This window comes from Neoarius graeffei, chromosome 18 (assembly GCF_027579695.1).
Source record: "Neoarius graeffei isolate fNeoGra1 chromosome 18, fNeoGra1.pri, whole genome shotgun sequence".
Taxonomy (NCBI): Eukaryota; Metazoa; Chordata; class Actinopteri; order Siluriformes; family Ariidae; genus Neoarius; species Neoarius graeffei.
This window is the reverse complement of record NC_083586.1, coordinates 63,875,344-63,893,452: the sequence shown is the minus strand read 5'-3', so window position 1 is coordinate 63,893,452 and position 18,109 is coordinate 63,875,344. Positions and strand designations below refer to the sequence as shown.

Genomic DNA, 18,109 nt, shown 5'->3' with positions numbered 1-18,109 from the left:
TTTCCAGACCAGCTTCAACAATCCATATCTGCCCAGTCACATGACTCTTCCCAGTGGTTTTATTAAGAGTGCACATGTGGGCGGGTCCATGCGGGTCACATGATAAATAGATTTTGTGTTGCTGTGTGGGAGGTTCAGAGTTCGGGATATTTTGTTAGAACTGAACTCTGACTTGTACTTTTCTAGAACCTGGGCATGATGCTGTTTGTTTAGGTGTGTTCTCTTACACACACAGTTCTTCCTTCCCAGGAATGTGTGTGTGTTTATACTGAGCACGGGCGCAGATAGAGGGGGGGACGGGTGGGGATTCGTCCCACCCAGATTTAAATTCACCTCGTTCGGTCCCCCCCACTTATAGGGAGGAAAAAAACGTCTATGCTGTCTTTCTTTGCACAAGGCAAACCTCACGGAAAAATCAAAAGACTAATTACCATTCGGTTTATTGAGGTGCACAGCAGTACAGACATAGCTGCAACTGTGCAGACTGCACAGGTTGCGAGCTTGAGCTTGGTTGCTATGGTTACCCACAACAAGTTTGACAGGCATATCGGGGACAGCGCCTCCTAGTTCAGGACCCCAACACGGCATGATGAAGGGTGCCAAAAGGCAGAAAACAATTGCATCATTTTTTCAAAAAACAAAAAACGACTGTAAGTAAACTGTGCCTTACTTTATCATATCACCTTGCAATTTTTTGATAGTCTGTTCAAAGTAATGTCGTAGTGAAAGTAAAATCGTACGGAGTAGAGATGCCTTTCTGGTAGCCTCCTTCTTTCGGTGGTAGCCTGTAGATACAGTGCTCAGAAGGCAGTTTTAATGTTTAATCTGGCGTTCCCTGCCATAATTTCAGCGAGCATATTGTTTCATAAGGAAACTTTGCGAAGAGTTGTTGACTGACTGCCGCTCACGCAACACACAGGCATAGTTAGAAAGTCAGGATGCACTGGTTTACACTTTACACACACACACGTAGCCCAGCCTCTCGCTATGGTTAACAGTTGGAACGTAGCGGTTTTAAAACTAGTTTTGCAATTTCTGTGCGTGATGATAATGTGTAAACTTTGGATTTCCATAGGCTATGTTAAAATGTTATCATTGTCCTGGCCTGCAGGTAGTTCCTGGTGATGGCAGTGAGGGAGGTGAAATAACATGTATACACACTACCGTTCAAAAGTTTGGGGTCACCCAGACAATTTTGTGTTTTCCATGAAAAGTCACACTTTTATTTCCCACCATAAGTTGTAAAATGAATAGAAAATATAGTCAAGACGTTTTTCTGGCCATTTTGAGCATTTAATCGACCCCACAAATGTGATGCTCCAGAAACTCAATCTGCTCAAAGGAAGGTCAGTTTTATAGCTTCTCTAAAGAGCTCAACTGTTTTCAGCTGTGCTAACATGATTGTACAAGGGTTTTCTAATCATCCATTAGCCTTCTGAGGCAATGAGCAAACACATTGTACCATTAGAACACTGGAGTGAGAGTTGCTGGAAATGGGCCTCTATACACCTATGGAGATATTGCACCAAAAACCAGACATTTGCAGCTAGAATAGTCATTTAGCACATTAGCAATGTATAGAGTGGATTTCTGATTAGTTTAAAGTGATCTTCATTGAAAAGAACAGTGCTTTTCTTTCAAAAATAAGGACATTTCAAAGTGACCCCAAACTTTTGAACGGTAGTGTGTGTATGTGTGTGTGTGTGTATGTATATATATATATATATATATATATATATATATATACACACACATACATACACACACACACACACACACAAACAAAATGGAATCATTTGCTGACAGCTCAGTCCCCCTCAGTTCAAAAATCCTATCTGTGCCCCTGATACTGAGATTCTGTTTGAGTGCTCATCCTGATGATGATGATGATGATGATGATGATTTTCTCAGGTGCACCTGCAGACGCAGCAGGAGGTGAAGATGAGGATGATGGGGATGGCAATGCATGTGGTGAAGCACGATGGTGTTCTGGCGCTCTACAACGGTCTCAGTGCCTCCCTCTGCAGACAGGTGTGTGTGTTTGGGGGGGGGGGTAATATCAGGTGCCAGAAATAATGGACATAGCTCTTTATATCTTTAAACGCACCCACAGTGTATGGAGATCATGAGCTAATATTACTGATGATAAATATAAAGTCAGTAACTCATTGTGATTCAGTAGCATGGAGTGATTCAGTACCTCAGTTGCTCGCTACTCCACAATGCTCAAGTACCGCAGTGATTTAGTAACTTTGCAGTAGTGATTTAGTACCTCGCAGCAATTCAGCACTTGGGAGTGATTTAGTATTTTGCAGTACCTCGCAGTGATTCAGTACCTCAGAGTAATTCAGTATCTTGCTGTGATTCAGTACCTCAGTGATTCAGTACCTCAGTGATTCAGTACCTCAGTGATTCAGTATCTTGCAGTGATTCAGCACTTGGGAGTGATTCAGCACCTCCGTATAAAGCACAGATTAACGTCGTATTAAATCTGCTAAAGCTGTTCCACACCTGATTCAGCGCTTTCTTCAGTACTCGCCCATGAACACATTCAGAACTTGGACTTTGGTGGAGTAAAATAATGAAGGACGCTGAGTAAATCTGACATGCAGTAAATGTGAAATACACTTGCAGGGCTCGAAATTCATATATTTTTTCACCAGCCAGCCGGACTAGTTCCCTTCCAAAGTAACTCGCCAAACAGAAAATCAACTCGCCAAAATTTGTTCATGTCTGAATTTTACTTCTGCCAAAAATAACGCAAAAGAGAGTCGTTACCATTGTTCATGACTAATGTGCATTTATTTCAAGACCCGAGTATTTTGATAGTTTTTTTTTTTTTGCACACTTTACAAATTGGCATTTGCTGTTCCACGTCCTCCTCGCGAGATCCAAAAAAAACGCCAGATGACTGACCCCTTACTCGTTTTTATAGGAACCAATTCATCCGCTTCCATTTTTAATTTGTCGCTGAAATTGGCAGAGCTTACACGGTAGCCTATGCAACACCAGCGATCGCACGAACTGAGTCAGCGCTGTAAACCGAAACTAGAAAATTTTCCCGCAAGTTCCTTTCAGCACCGAGATGTCGCCCGGGATTGGTTGGCGAGTGCGTGATTTTTTTTTTTTTTTCCCTTAGGCAGCCTCTCACGTTGCTGCCTGAGGGACAGGGAGAAACCCACCGGAAAAGCTTTTAAACAAACGCAAGTCGGCAGATGACCATAAAATACTCGATAGTTACGATATAATAATTATATGTATTTCACACAGAATTTTCAGAGCTATATCGAGTTCGATATATCGCACAGCCCTAGTCTGAATCTTTGCTTCATATATATTTTTTATTTTCAGCTAGCCAGCCGGGCTGCCTAGTGACAGGAATTACCCGCCAAATGACAAATTAGGTCGCCTCGGGCGACCGGACCACCGCGAATTTCGAGCCCTGCACTTGGGTGCAAAAGTTTGTGCACACTTACTCTGAAGTGCTGACTGTTGGATGTGAAACACTCTTATGAAGACACGCCCCCTCTAGTGGCTGAGCTGAGTATTGCGTGTGAGAGCGCAGTTTGTAACAGTGAGATGATCAGTGATGCTGTTTCTGTCTCTCTCTCTGTTTGACATGATGTAATTAACCCTCTGTCTGTCTGTAGATGTCTTACTCTCTGACCAGGTTTGCGATCTATGAGACAGTCAGGGACATGATGGGCAGTCAGGGGCCAATGCCCTTCTACCAGAAAGTCCTGCTGGGGGCAGTCGGAGGTAACACTAACACACACACACACACACACACACACAGAAACGTTGCTGTTAAAGTGATTATTTTAGGGAATAAAGTGTAAGTGACTGAGCAGCAGAGTGAAGAACGGTTTCTATCCTCTCACACACTGCTTTAACTTACTAATATCTGCACTTCCTGTAAACCACACTGGTGAAGTAACTCCTGCCACGGGCACAGATATTCGGGTGTGGTGGGTGGAGTTACAGACGCAGTGGTGGGTGGAGCTACAGACGAAGTGGCGGTTTAAAATCAAATATACAAAAAAAAAAAAATTCACCTTTTTGATGTTTGGGTTTATTTCTAACCGTATTCTGATTGGTGGGTTAGTAATGATCATGTGACCCTGAAACCGTATCGCTCTTTTTTGTGCGTGTGGTGTTTGATGCACTGCACAGTTCAGACTCCAGTTAAAGGGCACGCCTGGCATCAGGATAATCTTGCTAATGAGTCTGTCTGTGTTGATCTGTGTCTGTCTCACTGTCTGTCTGTCTAGCTGTCTCACTATCTGTCTAGCTATCTGTCTGTCTCTGTCTCACTAGCTATCCGTCTGTGTTTCTGTCTTGCTGTTTGTCTGTCTCACTATCTGTCTAGCTGTGTCTCTGTTTGTCTCACTAGCTGTCTGTCTGTGTCTATCTCACTATCCAACTAGCTGTCTCTGTGTGTGTTTGTCTGTCTCAATGTCTGTCTGTCTGTCTCACTGTCTGTCTAGCTATCTGTCTCTTTCACTATCTGTCTAGCTGTCTTTGTTTAATTAGGTATCTGTCTGTCTTTGTCTGTATTCCTGTCTAGCTATCTGTCTGTCTCTGTCTCACTAGCTATCTGTCTGTGTTTCTGTCTTGCTGTTTGTCTGTCTCACTATCTGTCTAGCTGTGTCTCTCTGTTTCTCACTAGCTGTCTGTCTGTGTCTATCTCACTATCCAACTAGCTGTCTCTGTGTGTGTGTGTGTGTGTCTGTCTCAGTGTCTGTCTGTCTCACTATCTGTCTAGCTATCTGTCTCTTTCACTATCTGTCTAGCTGTCTCTGTTTAATTAGCTGTCTGTCTGTCTTTGTCTGTATTCCTGTCTAGCTGTCTCACTCTGTCTAGCTATCTGTCTGTCTCACTAGCTATCTGTCTTACTGTTTGTCTGTCTCACTATCTGTCTAGCTGTGTCTCTCTGTTTGTCTCACTATCCAACTAGCTGTGTGTGTGTGTGTGTGTGTGTGTGTGTGTTTGTCTCAATGTCTGTCTGTCTAGCTGTCTCTGTTTAATTAGCTATCTGTCTGTCTTTGTCTGTATTCCTGTCTAGCTGTCTGTCTGTCAATATATATCTCTGTCTGTCCAGCTGTCTGTGTCTGATTGATGTATTTTTGCTCTGTAGGATTTACAGGAGGTTTCATTGGGACACCAGCAGACTTGGTTAACGTCAGGTACACACACACACAGACAGGGAGGTTATTTAATGAGTGTGTGAGTGCGGTGGAGTGGTGTAACTGTGTGTAGTTTGTGCCAGCGTTTGTGTTTAAAGACTGCGTGACCCTGTAAAACCCGGGTCGGGTCGGATCTGTCCAGTGAAACAAGTTCAGGATGTTCACTGGGGTTTGGACAGAGGGGGCGGAGCCACGTGACATTATTGCTTATTATTGTTATCCTGTCTCTGTGTACATGACTGATAAACACGTTTGGAATAACATTTAGAAATAAATTTACTATTGATTGTGATTGTTACCGTGTGTGTGTGTGATAGGATGCAGAACGATATGAAGCTTCCTCCGGAGCTCAGGAGAAAGTGAGTGGCTTTAGAATTAAAATCTTATTTTTTATATTTTTTTTCATGTTTATATGTACGTTAGGTTTATAAGTGCGTTCGTCTCTGGGTCATAAAAATACTTTTTTTAATTATAAACCCACAGTCTCTTAAGCTCTCGCTCTGATCCCGAGAGCTGATGGAAACTGAGGAGTTTAAAAGATTCAGAAAGCTGATGATGTAAAATCCGACGTGATTCTGTCGTCAGCAGATTTATTTCAAAACCACAAAACTGTTTGTTTGGTTTTTTTTATGTCTAAATATCTCAGGAAAAATGTTCCCTTGTGTATGAGGTGATGGAGAGATAAATAACGGAGGAGTACGCGTTTCCAGAAGAATAAACAAACTCTCAAAGAACGCAGACTTCTGCCAAGGTCAATACTCCGAACGCTGCTCTGATGTGCAAATCTGCAGCCGCTTTCTCCGTCTGAACGCGTCGAACTCGCCGTCGTCGAATCCGCAGCCTGCTCGCTTCGCATCAAGGCGTATTTTGAAAGCCCCGACCCCGAGGACTCCATAACGGCTGCTTCCTGTAGAACAGCTAGTTCAGCTACGTGTGTGTCCCGGACTGTTACTGAGACCCACGAACACGGAGAGCGAAATGGAGTCGTCGTATTTCTACAGTGGCTGTGTTTTATCACCAGAGAGACTGTATTATTATAATTTTGAAAACTTCATTACTTTTTTCATGTAGTCTTTCAGTTTTTATCTGATGCACAGCGCGGGGGCATGCAGCTAACGCTCTGTCCGTCTGTAAACATTTTAGTTTCCGGCGCATAACTCAAAAACTATTAGGAATTTTTTCATGAAACCTGACAGTTATGTTCAGTGACTAGAGGAGTTGTGCTTTTTGACATTTTGGGATTTCTGTGATTTTTTTTTCCCCCCCCCCCCATATTTCCATGGCAACCAATTCAACTTAGGAAAATTCTGGAGTCGGGTTTCGAGTGGGGGCCGAAGGGATGTCCCCGCCTGATGACTTTTTTTTTCCCAGCTTAATAATTTTAGTTTTACAAGTGCATAAGTATTTTTAGTTTTATTTTGAGAAACTGACTTTTAGTTTAGTGTTTATTTAGTTTTAGTCTTTCAGGTCTTTTACGGTGAGCATCATCGTCATCTTTTTCTTCTTCTTTGGAGTTTAACAGCAGCCGGCATCACACTACTGCCACCTTCTGGAATTAGTCCGTGAGTGCCTCGGGGGGGGGAATGAAACAAAAATGAAAACGAAGCTGATTTTACCCGCAGTTCTGTTTTAGTGCATGTCTCGTTGTTTATTGAGGTTTTTCACCTGACGTCACAGGGTCACGTGACGCCTCGGTGTCCGCCATTTTGACCATCAAGCTAGCTACTGTCAACATAGTACCTAGTATGTTACTGTAGCAACATTTACGTTCAGTCATTTGGATGACTGTTAAAACCTTTCAGTCTCAAGTTTTTCCTTTACTGTATTTACTAGTTTACTGAGCTAGCGCACTCCGGGGCAGGCTGGCGCCAGCTAGCGCCAGCCTGCCCCGGAGCTAGTGCCAGCCTGCCCCGGAGTGCGCTAGCTCAGTAAACTAGTAAATACAGTAAAGGAAAAACTTATAACGGGCCATGTCTCAACAGACTAAGAAGTTATTTAAATGACATTTAATAACATTTTATTTATCCTGAGGACCGAAAGTAAATGAAAATGTGAACAAACCTTAGCTGTCAGTGAACAATCCTGGTGGAAGCAGGTAAACGTCGTTCTCTAAGCCTGCTAACCTCAATTTTTGCAAATACCTCTCCCTCTGCTCGCCCTGTATCGCTACGTCGCTGGATAGTGAAGGTGTTTTCTGCATCTCGCTCCTTTTTCTTTTATGTTTTTCGTTTGTCGCCTTCCTCGCATTCAAACTGATTCGAGCCGTGACGTCCAAAATGGCAGTGTCACATGACTTGGTCACGTGAGTGAAATACCTCAATTGTAATTTTTTGTTTCGTTTTTCCTTTTTAAAACTGCTGTTTTTTTTTTTTTTTTAATTGTTAGTTAACAAACGTATATTTCTACTGCGAGTTTTAGTTTATCGACTATATTAACCCTGTGTCACTGTTTGAATTTTACTGCCACCTACTGGAATGGAAGAGGTTTGGCATCGTTGAGTGCAGGTTTCCGCGAAGGCTGAATGGCGCATCTCGCAACGTTCGTGCAAGAGAAATTAAACTCGTGGATCCGTCCCATGACTCGGATCCGCTGCATAATGTAAGGAGTTCTTTCTTGGCCCAGATTACACACTTGGACCAAGTTTTATGGAAATCAGGTTGGTAGATTTTGCGCAATCCTGCTTACGGATGGAGAAACGAACAAACCGCACCGTAAACGCCGAGATAATGAACTCGCATCACTTAGAAAAAACAATAAAACTGACAGAAATGCTTTCGGAAAAATATGGATATTTTGTGATCTGATTAAGACCCAAGACGCTGAGTTTTGAAGTTATTTTTCATTTATTCATTTTAATTTTGTTTTATTTTATTTTACCCCAATCACATTTCAGATGTTCTCTGTTTTCATTCCTGACTTCACGAACTTTAGACATTATTTTAATTTAAAAAAAAAAAAATCTGATCTTAGAAAGTCAAGTTAATTTTAAAAGAATTAATCTGGATGAGTTCTTGTAAAAATCTAAATGGTTTTATGTGGAAAAGGTGAGAAGTAAGTGTGTGTGTGTGTGTGTGTTCCTCAGCTATAAGCACGCTCTGGATGGGCTGTACAGGGTGTGGTGTGAGGGTGAGTTTAGTTCAGGACTTTATTAATAATGGTTTTTACACAAACGTCTCCCTGTGTGTGTTAATGACGTGTGTGTGTGTGTGTGTGTGTGTCCATCAGAGGGAACGAGGAAGCTGTTCTCAGGAGCCACCATGGCGAGCAGTAGAGGAGCTCTGGTCACTGTAGGACAGGTCAGAGAGCGTGTGAACGCCTTTACACCACGCTGATGTTGGTGTTGATTCATTTTCTAGAAAACGTCGACGTTCTACCGTTTCTGCACATAAACAGAACAAACTGATAGAATTCTCTTTAAACACTACAGCGTGACTCTGGATCAGAGCCGTGTGTTTGTGTTTGTTGGATGATTTATGTATCATTTAAAGATCAACATCTTACGGACAAAAGTATGTGCACCCCTGACCATTACACTGCGAGGAAAATAAGCCGTGCTCAGGGGCGTGGTCTTGCTAGAACAAGGTTTGGACCTGTTGGTTCCAGTGAAGGGAAACTGTAATGCTACAGAATACAGAGACATTTTATATAACTGTGTGGGAACAGTTTGGGGAAGAACCAGGTATGAGGGTGATCTCTCAGGGGGGCACATACTTTTGATCATACAGTGTATCTCTCTCTGTGTGTGTAGCTAGCGTGTTATGATCAGGCGAAGCAGCTCGTGCTGACGACAGGATTCCTGGGAGACAACGTTCTCACTCACTTCCTGTCCAGCTTCATCGCCGTGAGTATCGAGGCCTCTGATTGGCCGATCATGACCAGTATCGAAGTGATGATCACGTCTCATGGGACGGATTCAATCAACAATAAAGCATTAAACGAAGTACATTATAACCAGACTAATTACAGAGGTATTCTTGGAAATTTTAAACCTATTTATTTATTTATTTATTTATTCATTAATCTTTATTTACTTCAGCTTAGTTTTTACTCGCGTACCATTTTTTGTAAACTCTCCTTGATTTATTAATTTTGCTCCTGTTCTAAAACTCCTTAAATTGAAGTGAATAAAGGACTAAATTGAGGCGATGCTCATCCTCATGAGCTCTGTGATGAACAGAGTAACAGTGAAGTGCGCCCTCTAGTGGTGAGGAACTCCAGATTAAACAGTGAGTGTTCAGAATAATGTGACAGGAAATGGTTATTACATCATGCAGTATAAATGCCAGTCAGATGATTGTATCATGAGAAAAAGAGGGTGGGGCTTGTAGGATTGGAGTGTTTCTACTGTATAAATTATTATGAATAGTAACAGTCAGTTTCGGGCGGCACGGTGGTGTAGTGGTTAGCGCTGCCGCCTCACAACGGGTTCGAGCCCCGGGGCCGGCGAGGGCCTTTCTGTGTGGAGTTTGCATGTTCTCCCCGTGTCCGCGTGGGTTTCCTCCGGGTGCTCCGGTTTCCCCCACAGTCCAAAGACATGCAGGTTAGGTTAACTGGTGACTCTAAATTGAGCGTAGGTGTGAATGTGAGTGTGAATGGTTGTCTGTGTCTGTGTGTCAGCCCTGTGATGACCTGGCGACTTGTCCAGGGTGAACCCCGCCTTTCGCCCGTAGTCAGCTGGGATAGGCTCCAGCTCGCCTGCGACCCTGTAGAACAGGATAAAGCGGCTACAGGTAATGAGATGAGATGAGAACAGTCAGTTTCTGAATATTGTTGCCTTAAAGAGAGAAATGTCTCCCACTAGTGGTGACACTGTACATTACATGTAGATGATGGTGTGTGAGAGTGAGATTGAATACATCAGGAGTTCACACTATTATCTAATCCAGCTGATTCTCCTTTATTACCTGGTAAATACCAGGCTGGAGGGCGAAGGTTGCCAGATCTGGCGTTAACCTACGGAACTGGCACATGATATAATTTCTCTGTTGGGTAGTTATTAAGTTTGTGGGTCGTCCATCTGCCCAGTATTCTTGTGTGATATCTCTGAATTGAGTGGTTGAATGTTTGTGGGATTTGTACATCATTAATGTTGTCGTAACTGATCCAAATGGGCTCAAGGTCACAGCAAGGTCAGGTGTCTGGAAAAAGTTGTTCTTCAATCCAGACATGAGATTTTTCTGATTTTTAGGCGTCTCTGTGGGTCATTCATGAGATCAGTGTAAATTTGATGAGAGAGGTTGGGGGGGTGCTGGTTGGTTTGGGTCTGTGATTGGGTCGTCGGTATTTCTGTTCCGTCCTGACAGTGTATGCTTTGAGACTGGCTGTGGTGTTTATTGGTTCCCAGCCCACAGTGTGTTTTGATGTTGCCGATTGGTCTGTTGGGATATTTTTGACGAATCACGGTTCGAGATGCAGATTCTGTCAATTACGCGGCATGCACAAAAATGGCCGAAGCGGCCCCCGAACCCCCTGCCCATGTTTTAAGGACGGGCCTTTGGCCCTCTTGTGAGTTTCAGATTTTTTTTTTTTCCCTGCCAGTCTCCTGCTTATTCAGTCGTTTCCTTCTGGTTTGAAGGATATTTTAAACAATTAAAACAAGAAAGACTCGACTTGGTGGAGGAGGAGGCGTCCCTGTCCATGCTGCTGGCATTGAGTTTTACTTTGTCTCTCTCTCTCTCTCTCTCTCTCTCTCTCTCTCTCTGTCTTTGACTCTCTCTCTGTCTTGTCTGTGTCTGTCTGTCTGTCTGTCTCTCTCTCAGGGAGGATGTGCTACGTTCCTGTGCCAGCCCCTGGATGTGTTGAAGACGCGACTGATGAATGCTAAAGGCGAGTACAGGGTGAGTGAGACTCAAACAGAAACTCACTGCATGTACAGAATGGATGCTGGTGTGTGGACGACTGTTTGTTTATAACCACGACAGCGTAAGGGAGAAGAGAAACGAACTTCACAAACGAGGACTTGACGTTAACTCTAATCCAGTCATCCACTCGGAGCAGCAGTGAGATTTTCCGCTCGTCCTGACCAGAACCTTTTTATTCCTCTGTGTTTGAGTTCAGTGATTAGCAAAGTTGATCAGTAAGCAGGTAGAGTTCTGATCATCATCATCATGCTTTAATGATTTAATAATTTTTCAACAAAGCTAAAACTTGAACTGTAACAATAAACAGAAACTATACAGTGCCCCATTCAGACCCTCCAGGATTTCGCGATGTTGCGATTTGCAACTTCAACGCAAATTCAACCAATCCCCACGAATTCAGGGCGGTGCTGCGATTATATCCAATCACCGCAACTTTCCTGCAAATTTGACCAATCGTTGGCGTCGTCTTGAGGTGACGTCGACAAACTACCTTCCGCATTACTTCCGTGTATACGTTCAAGAGGAGCAGCATGTGCGAGTCAGTGTTTATGTAGGCTTAAATTCTGTTACTGAAAGTGTGTTATGTTTACAGTGAAGGACTGTGCGCACTTTATTTTTTTACTTAATACAAGAAATTAATGGATGCCAACATTTTTGCCAAAATGGTATTTTATTTTCCATTGTTTAGGCAGCTTCAGCATCACCCTGTGAGATTCTGTTCAAATTGTTTTTTTTTTTCTTCTATGAAGCCTGAGCCATTTATTTTATTAGTTTATAATTATTGTTTAATTTAGTCTTCAGGAGAGACTGCCTGCACACGGTACTAGTATTAAGGTTTTTTTTTTCTTACATGAAAGCTGAGGCATTTATATTATATTTTAAGGTAACTTCATGTTGTGCTGTGAGGTTCTCTGCACTTTAACTTTTGAACCAACAGGTGCTTTTGGATAAGTAAAGCCTATTTTTCTGCATTTTTGTAGTTCTGGTAATCTTTTATATTGGTAAAGTTGTTTATAGGACAATTTCTCAGTGTCTTTGTTTTTGTAATCAATAGTTTTTCAGTAATAACTTAATATTTAACATATCACTCAATTTTAAACACAAAAAGAGAAAATCGCAACAATTTCTCGCAACTTTCACTTCCTCCTGCAATGTAATCGCAACAAAAACCTAAAAAACACCGCAACTTTCATCGTAATTTTTTGGAAAACCCCCCGCAACATCAGACATTTTAGCCCGCAACAATCACAAAAAAGGCCCGCGAAATCCTGGGGGACTGGCCATTATGGTGTGTGTGTGTTCTAACCCAGGCCCTGATCTGCAGTTTTAAGAGTTAGACTCACCCAAATTCAAAGCTTCTGCAAGAAATAAAGTTAAATCCTGAAGTATAAATTAATTTAAAGTAAACGAGTTGGACGTGATGAGGGGGACCGAATCACGCTGGGAATGAAAACAAACCGTGAGTGAGTTCGGCTTTTACCGTCGTAAAATTCCCTTGAAATATTTTACCACGTTTGTGACGGTTAATGTGAACCAAACAAAAGAAAAATACAGTGAATGTCTGAATGAAATGAAGATTCACCACAGAGATTTATTTTATTGAGGTGTTTGATCACCATTTCGCTGATTTTCAATGAAGTCTAATAATCTATAATTCGAGATTACGCCGTGATTATTTGTACACACACACACACACACACACACACACACACACACCAGAATGTAGTAAACAATAACATGGCCGGATCACTGAGGGGATTGCACTGGTTTTGTTGGAACTTTATTGATGTAACTTTTGAATGATTTCTATAAAAATGGTAATTTTCAACAAACATTCGCCTCGTCCCATCAGACAGACAGAGATGCAGATTTGACTCGTTCGGATCGAACATTTAGTCGTCCCGGACAGTCGGACAACCGTTAATGTTGAGCCCTGCAAACGTTCTCAGACATGCATAATACCAAATGGCTGCTGTGCCAAAAACACTTCAGGATGTGCTGCTGGAGGAAAATAATCAGCGCTGCCATGCCAACAGGAACGCTGTTTCATTTACAGCACAACATGGGGTGTTATTATTTATAAACACAAGGAAAGAAATATAGTGTGGTGCGTTAATGTAACACTTCTGTGATGGACAGACCGGCGTGTTATTTCAGCTTGGGGATGAAAAGACTCCGCCCATGTTTGAAGAAGAAACCTTTATTTATCACATGCACACTTCAAGCACAGTGAAATTCATCCTCTGCATTTAACCCATCTGAAGCAGTGAACACACACACACACACACACCCAGAGCAGTGGGCAGCCACACCAGAGCGCCCGGGGAGCAGTCAGGGGTTCGGTGCCTCGCTCAAGGGCACCTCAGCCCAAGGCCACCCGACGTTAACCTAACTGCATGTCTTTGGACTGTGGGGGAAACCGGAGCACCCGGAGGAAACCCACGCGGACACGGGGAGAACATGCAAACTCCGCACAGAAAGGCCCTCGCCGGCCGCTGGGTTCAAACCCGGAACCTTCTTGCTGTGAGGCGACAGCGCTAACCACTACACCGCCGTACCGCCCATCACCAGTTGTGACATCACCAGTTTAGAAGTGAAACTGTGAATGCCTTAATTCCAGCCGCGTCCCTGATCAGCAGAAACCTGTAATAGATCTTCCGGTCTAATTGTATGTGTGTGTGTGTGTGTGTGTGTGTGTGTGTGTGTGTGTGTGTAGGGAGTGCTGCATTGTCTGACTGAGACTGCCAAACTGGGACCACTGGCCTTCTACAAGGTACACACACACACACACACACACGTACACACGTACGTTACCTCTGCAGAGTTCTCGAGTTACACTGTCATTACTTAGCATGTCACTAGCCGTTAGCCTGCATGCTAATTGGTTAATTAGAAGGTCATATTTGCTTAAAGGGTCACGGAACAAATCCAACCTCTAGCTAGCTAATGTTAGCGCATTCTAATGTTCAGTATAAAGTTTGTGTGGTTTTGTTTGTTTGTTTGTTTGTTTGTTTTTAATAAATTGTATCCGAAATGAATTGGATTTATCTCACTAACCGTCCAATCACATCACAGGGTTTAGTTCCGGCAGGGATCCGATTGATTCCTCACACGGTTCTGACCTTCTTGTTTCTGGAGCAGCTGAGGAAATACTTCGGCATCAGGGTGGTCAGCTGAGCCTCAAACCGTGACCTCGGCCCATTAGGCCACTCCCACTGCAACAGTGACGATCCTGGACTGAGCTGGAACTCGGATGTGCTCTCTCTCTCTCACACACACACATACATACATACATACATACATACACACACACATATATATATATTTTAAATAAAGGGGCATTAGATGTACCTGCACAGCATGAAGTGTGTGAGAGAGAGATTGAGAGATCACCGCACACACACGAGTGTAGTCGGTGCGCCCTTTCTCTCTGTGTACAATTACTGACTGTAGCCCATCTATTATGCTGCACAAAGTATTGGCACCCCACCCCTGTGTTTCAGTGATAAGGGACCACCACTGAGGCGATATTACCTTACAAGAACAGAAATAAATCTGGACTACAGCATTTTGTAAGTTTCCTTTACTACGATAAAAAATTTGCTTTGAATTTTACAAGATTCAAAACTATTTTCGGTTTTTCCCCAAGCGACAACATCTGTTCCAATTATTACAAGAATAAAAACTCAATAGAGACTGTGACTAGAGTCACAGTAATTTGCACTAGCTGACCTTTGTCAGTTGAAGGTCAAGGAAAAGTTGCACCCTGCCGCCCTGAAAAAAAAAAAAAAACCTGATTGAAAAATCCCATTTTTAATGGATCATTCCGGATGAGTGATCCAGATCAGCACCAAAAGTCATAGCAACTTTAATTCAGCCCGGATGTATTCTTCATGTGTTGACTGGTTGAAAACTGAGGGAGAAATGGCGTCCTAAAACATTAGGATGATAATAATATGAAAGTAGAAAGAGCCTGAGTGAGAGGAACAATTTGTGCGACTGCTGCTTGTGCAAACTGATTACTAAAAACCCTTTAACTTCATTTACTCCATATCTTTGAAATGTATGAAGCAGCGTAACATCAGAATCTCATTCCATGATTGTTTTTCCCTCCTCAGACTGACAGGTTCATTTCTATAGATCACCACCTTTAATTGTCTAATTTAACACCGTCAAACATCGTCTGAGCCCCGCCTTCTTTTCCATTCAGTTGAACTGGAAAAGACATTTCAAGTGATGTAGCACCGATTTTGCGAACACTGGCGCGCTCGCATCAGGATCATTATTTGCGTGAGCCGAGGTGAACGGTTGATTAATATTACAGTTTATTTTATCAGAACATCAAGATAGAAAAAGTGACTTGAGCCGGTTAACCTGAGCAGCTAACACCGAACGATAGGGATGATGGGAGCTCGTTACAACTCTGCAAATCCTTCATGATGATATTCCGACTTTGAAATCACTCGAATGGCGATTTGGTGTAAGGCTGTAATGAAATAATTGTCATTAATTTCTTCAGCAGCTGAAATTCGGTGTGTGCAGGTCAGTTAGGGCGAGTGGGACCATGCAGAGGCACCAAAAAAGGAACCGTCACAGGAACCGTAGGGCTTTAAACGCACTAAGAAGTGAGAACGCAGCATGTGGGCATTCGTTTTCTACAGCACCAGTTAAAAATTTGGACACGCTTTCTAATTCAATTAAATGCTTTTCTTGATTTTTATTGTTCGTCACTTCACGTTCGTTACATTTACAGTAATGCTGGATGTCGTTTCTCTTTCCTTAGTTGTTCAATTCTTGATAGAATACTGCATGGATTACTACAGCTGTGGTGTTTATTTACATTATTATTATTATTATTATTTACTGTTTGATCTTGAACGCATTAAGAACAAAATAAACTCGTCCACTAATGACCTTTTGATGAGACACATCTGTTAATTGAAAAGCGTTCCAGGCGACTCCCTCATGAAGCTGGTTAAGAGAATGACAATAGTGTGGAAAGCGTCAAGGGAAACGCTGGATACGCTGAAGAATCTAAAATAAAATATTAAATACTTGGGTTTTTTAAACACTTTTCCACATAATTCCGTAGATGTTCCAGATGTTATTCCACAGTTTTGATGTCTTCAGTAATGTTCTGTTATGTAGAAAATAAATGGGTCGTTCTTCAGTAACAGAATCACATTCACAGCAAAACGTGGTAACTTTTGTAGTTGCAGTCCTCAAGATAATGGAATGAAATAAAAATTTCCCGCTGTATGGGGTCTCCTTTAACTCTGAACACAAAATATTTTACGAAGAAAGAAAAGTCAGTAACGGAATTACATCAGAGAAAAAACCAGCTTTGATTTCTTAAAATTCAAACCTGGATTTCTCTGAAGCGACGTTGCTGTAACTGGAGTTGTGATGATTTTTAAATCTGGTTTTCGGTACATTTTGCCTTGGATTCCAGACTTTAGCAAAATCGCTGAGCTGACAAGTTAAAGCAATCTTAATCATCTCATCATTTTGGCGCCTCTGCTGAAGAATTGCCCAAATACAGGGGAAAAAAACAAAAAACTTATGAGTAGGAGGGGTGTACAAACTTTTGACTGGTACTGTGTGCGTGTGTGTGGTTTTCAGTGACATTTGAATTACTTTTTTTTTTTTCTTCCAGTTCTTTGAAAATGAGGTATGATGCTGTAAAGAAGCAACACATTCAAGGTGTCTTTTTGAAGACCAATCTGTGTGTGTGTGTGTGTGTGTGTAGGGTCCAAGATTTCTTCAGTTCCCCAATCACAGCCTGTGATATACAGTTTATCAAATGCGTATCGAGGAAAAATAAATGACTGCTTTGTTTGTTTCATGAATGTGAATCAGGTAATTTTGTTAACATTGCCAGAGGTTAAAAACTTTTGAATGCAATTAAAATAATTCTGCATAACCCATACTCTACAGCTATTGATATTTTATTTGATAAACATCTGTATTACTATAATATTCTTATTATTATCAGTAGTAGTGTCGTTCCTGATACACTCACTGATCTATACTGATGGACAGGGTATATGGGGTGCCAATACTTGTAGTCATACAGCAGATGGACTACAGTCAGTAAGTCCAGACCTACAGAATGACCAGTGGCTGAAGCTTGAGGTGTTCTATTGCTGTTCTATAATGAACCTCTACATGTTAATGAGGTCGGGAGTTGGAGGGGGTTTGGTCGTTTCCAGGCCACGAATGAAAACCCGTTCATCAATAATTCAGATTCATAACTGCAGCTAACTTTTCTTCATCAATCATGTGTGTTAAATCATTCAGCTCCACTGCCTCGAACAGTATACGGAGTACCTGAGAATAAACACACCAGAGTCGTTATTATCGCTCGATAGCAGAGCAGATTTCTTTCAGTGACCCCCTGATTGGGTTTGATGATGATGATGATGATGTGAGTTGATTTGGTGTGTGTGTGTTCTCTATAAAGTTGGGACCAATCTGTCCTAGAGAAAAGAGTTTACTTTAGTAAAAGCTGCTTTAGTTTATAGGAAGAATAATGCTGAATGACACGTGCAGGGGAAAAAACAAATCTAACAAACCCTGAACCATGTGATTTCTAATGACACTTTTCCATCCAGACTGGGTTTCGAGCTGGAGGACTTAATGCTGTAGTGCTGTTTATCTGAGAAGATTGGAGAGAATTTAGTGAATTAATTTGCACTGAGATTTATCATCTTCGTTCTGTTCATGTTAAGACTAACAATGCAAAATGTAGATGAAATATTGTTTTAGATTTTGCATTAAAGGAAGTTTGTTGACATTCGATTTTGTCCAGCGTTTGCTTTTGTTGATGTGCCTCCATTACTCATGATCTACATCTCAAACACTTAAAGCTGCAAAATCTCTCATTTACGGAAAAAAGGATTTCACTGTCAAACACTTCCATCCCTTCTCACCTACACTGGCTCGATATCTCCAGCTTGACGAAACTAAAGAAGGAGCTTTAGATACCATATCATGTGTCTCTTCACCAGCTTATTCCATGTCATTGGGAGAACTTGGACGCTAATCTAACTGTGGCCTGTG

At 42.0% G+C, this 18,109-nt stretch overlaps 1 protein-coding gene across 1 annotated transcript in view; it reads left to right on the top strand.

Moving 5' to 3' along the window:
* slc25a10b (solute carrier family 25 member 10b) overlaps positions 1 to 17,846 on the top strand; it is a 33,904-nt gene extending 16,058 nt beyond the window's left edge. The window contains exons 2-11 of the mRNA XM_060899209.1: positions 1,912 to 2,031; positions 3,651 to 3,759; positions 5,138 to 5,186; positions 5,504 to 5,545; positions 8,269 to 8,312; positions 8,412 to 8,482; positions 8,935 to 9,027; positions 10,946 to 11,023; positions 13,764 to 13,820; positions 14,123 to 17,846. Of these exons, the coding sequence (XP_060755192.1) occupies positions 1,912 to 2,031; positions 3,651 to 3,759; positions 5,138 to 5,186; positions 5,504 to 5,545; positions 8,269 to 8,312; positions 8,412 to 8,482; positions 8,935 to 9,027; positions 10,946 to 11,023; positions 13,764 to 13,820; positions 14,123 to 14,224 (765 nt within the window). The 3' untranslated portion in view covers positions 14,225 to 17,846. The remainder of the gene's footprint in view (positions 1 to 1,911; positions 2,032 to 3,650; positions 3,760 to 5,137; positions 5,187 to 5,503; positions 5,546 to 8,268; positions 8,313 to 8,411; positions 8,483 to 8,934; positions 9,028 to 10,945; positions 11,024 to 13,763; positions 13,821 to 14,122) is intronic.
* Positions 17,847 to 18,109: the final 263 nt, after the last annotated feature.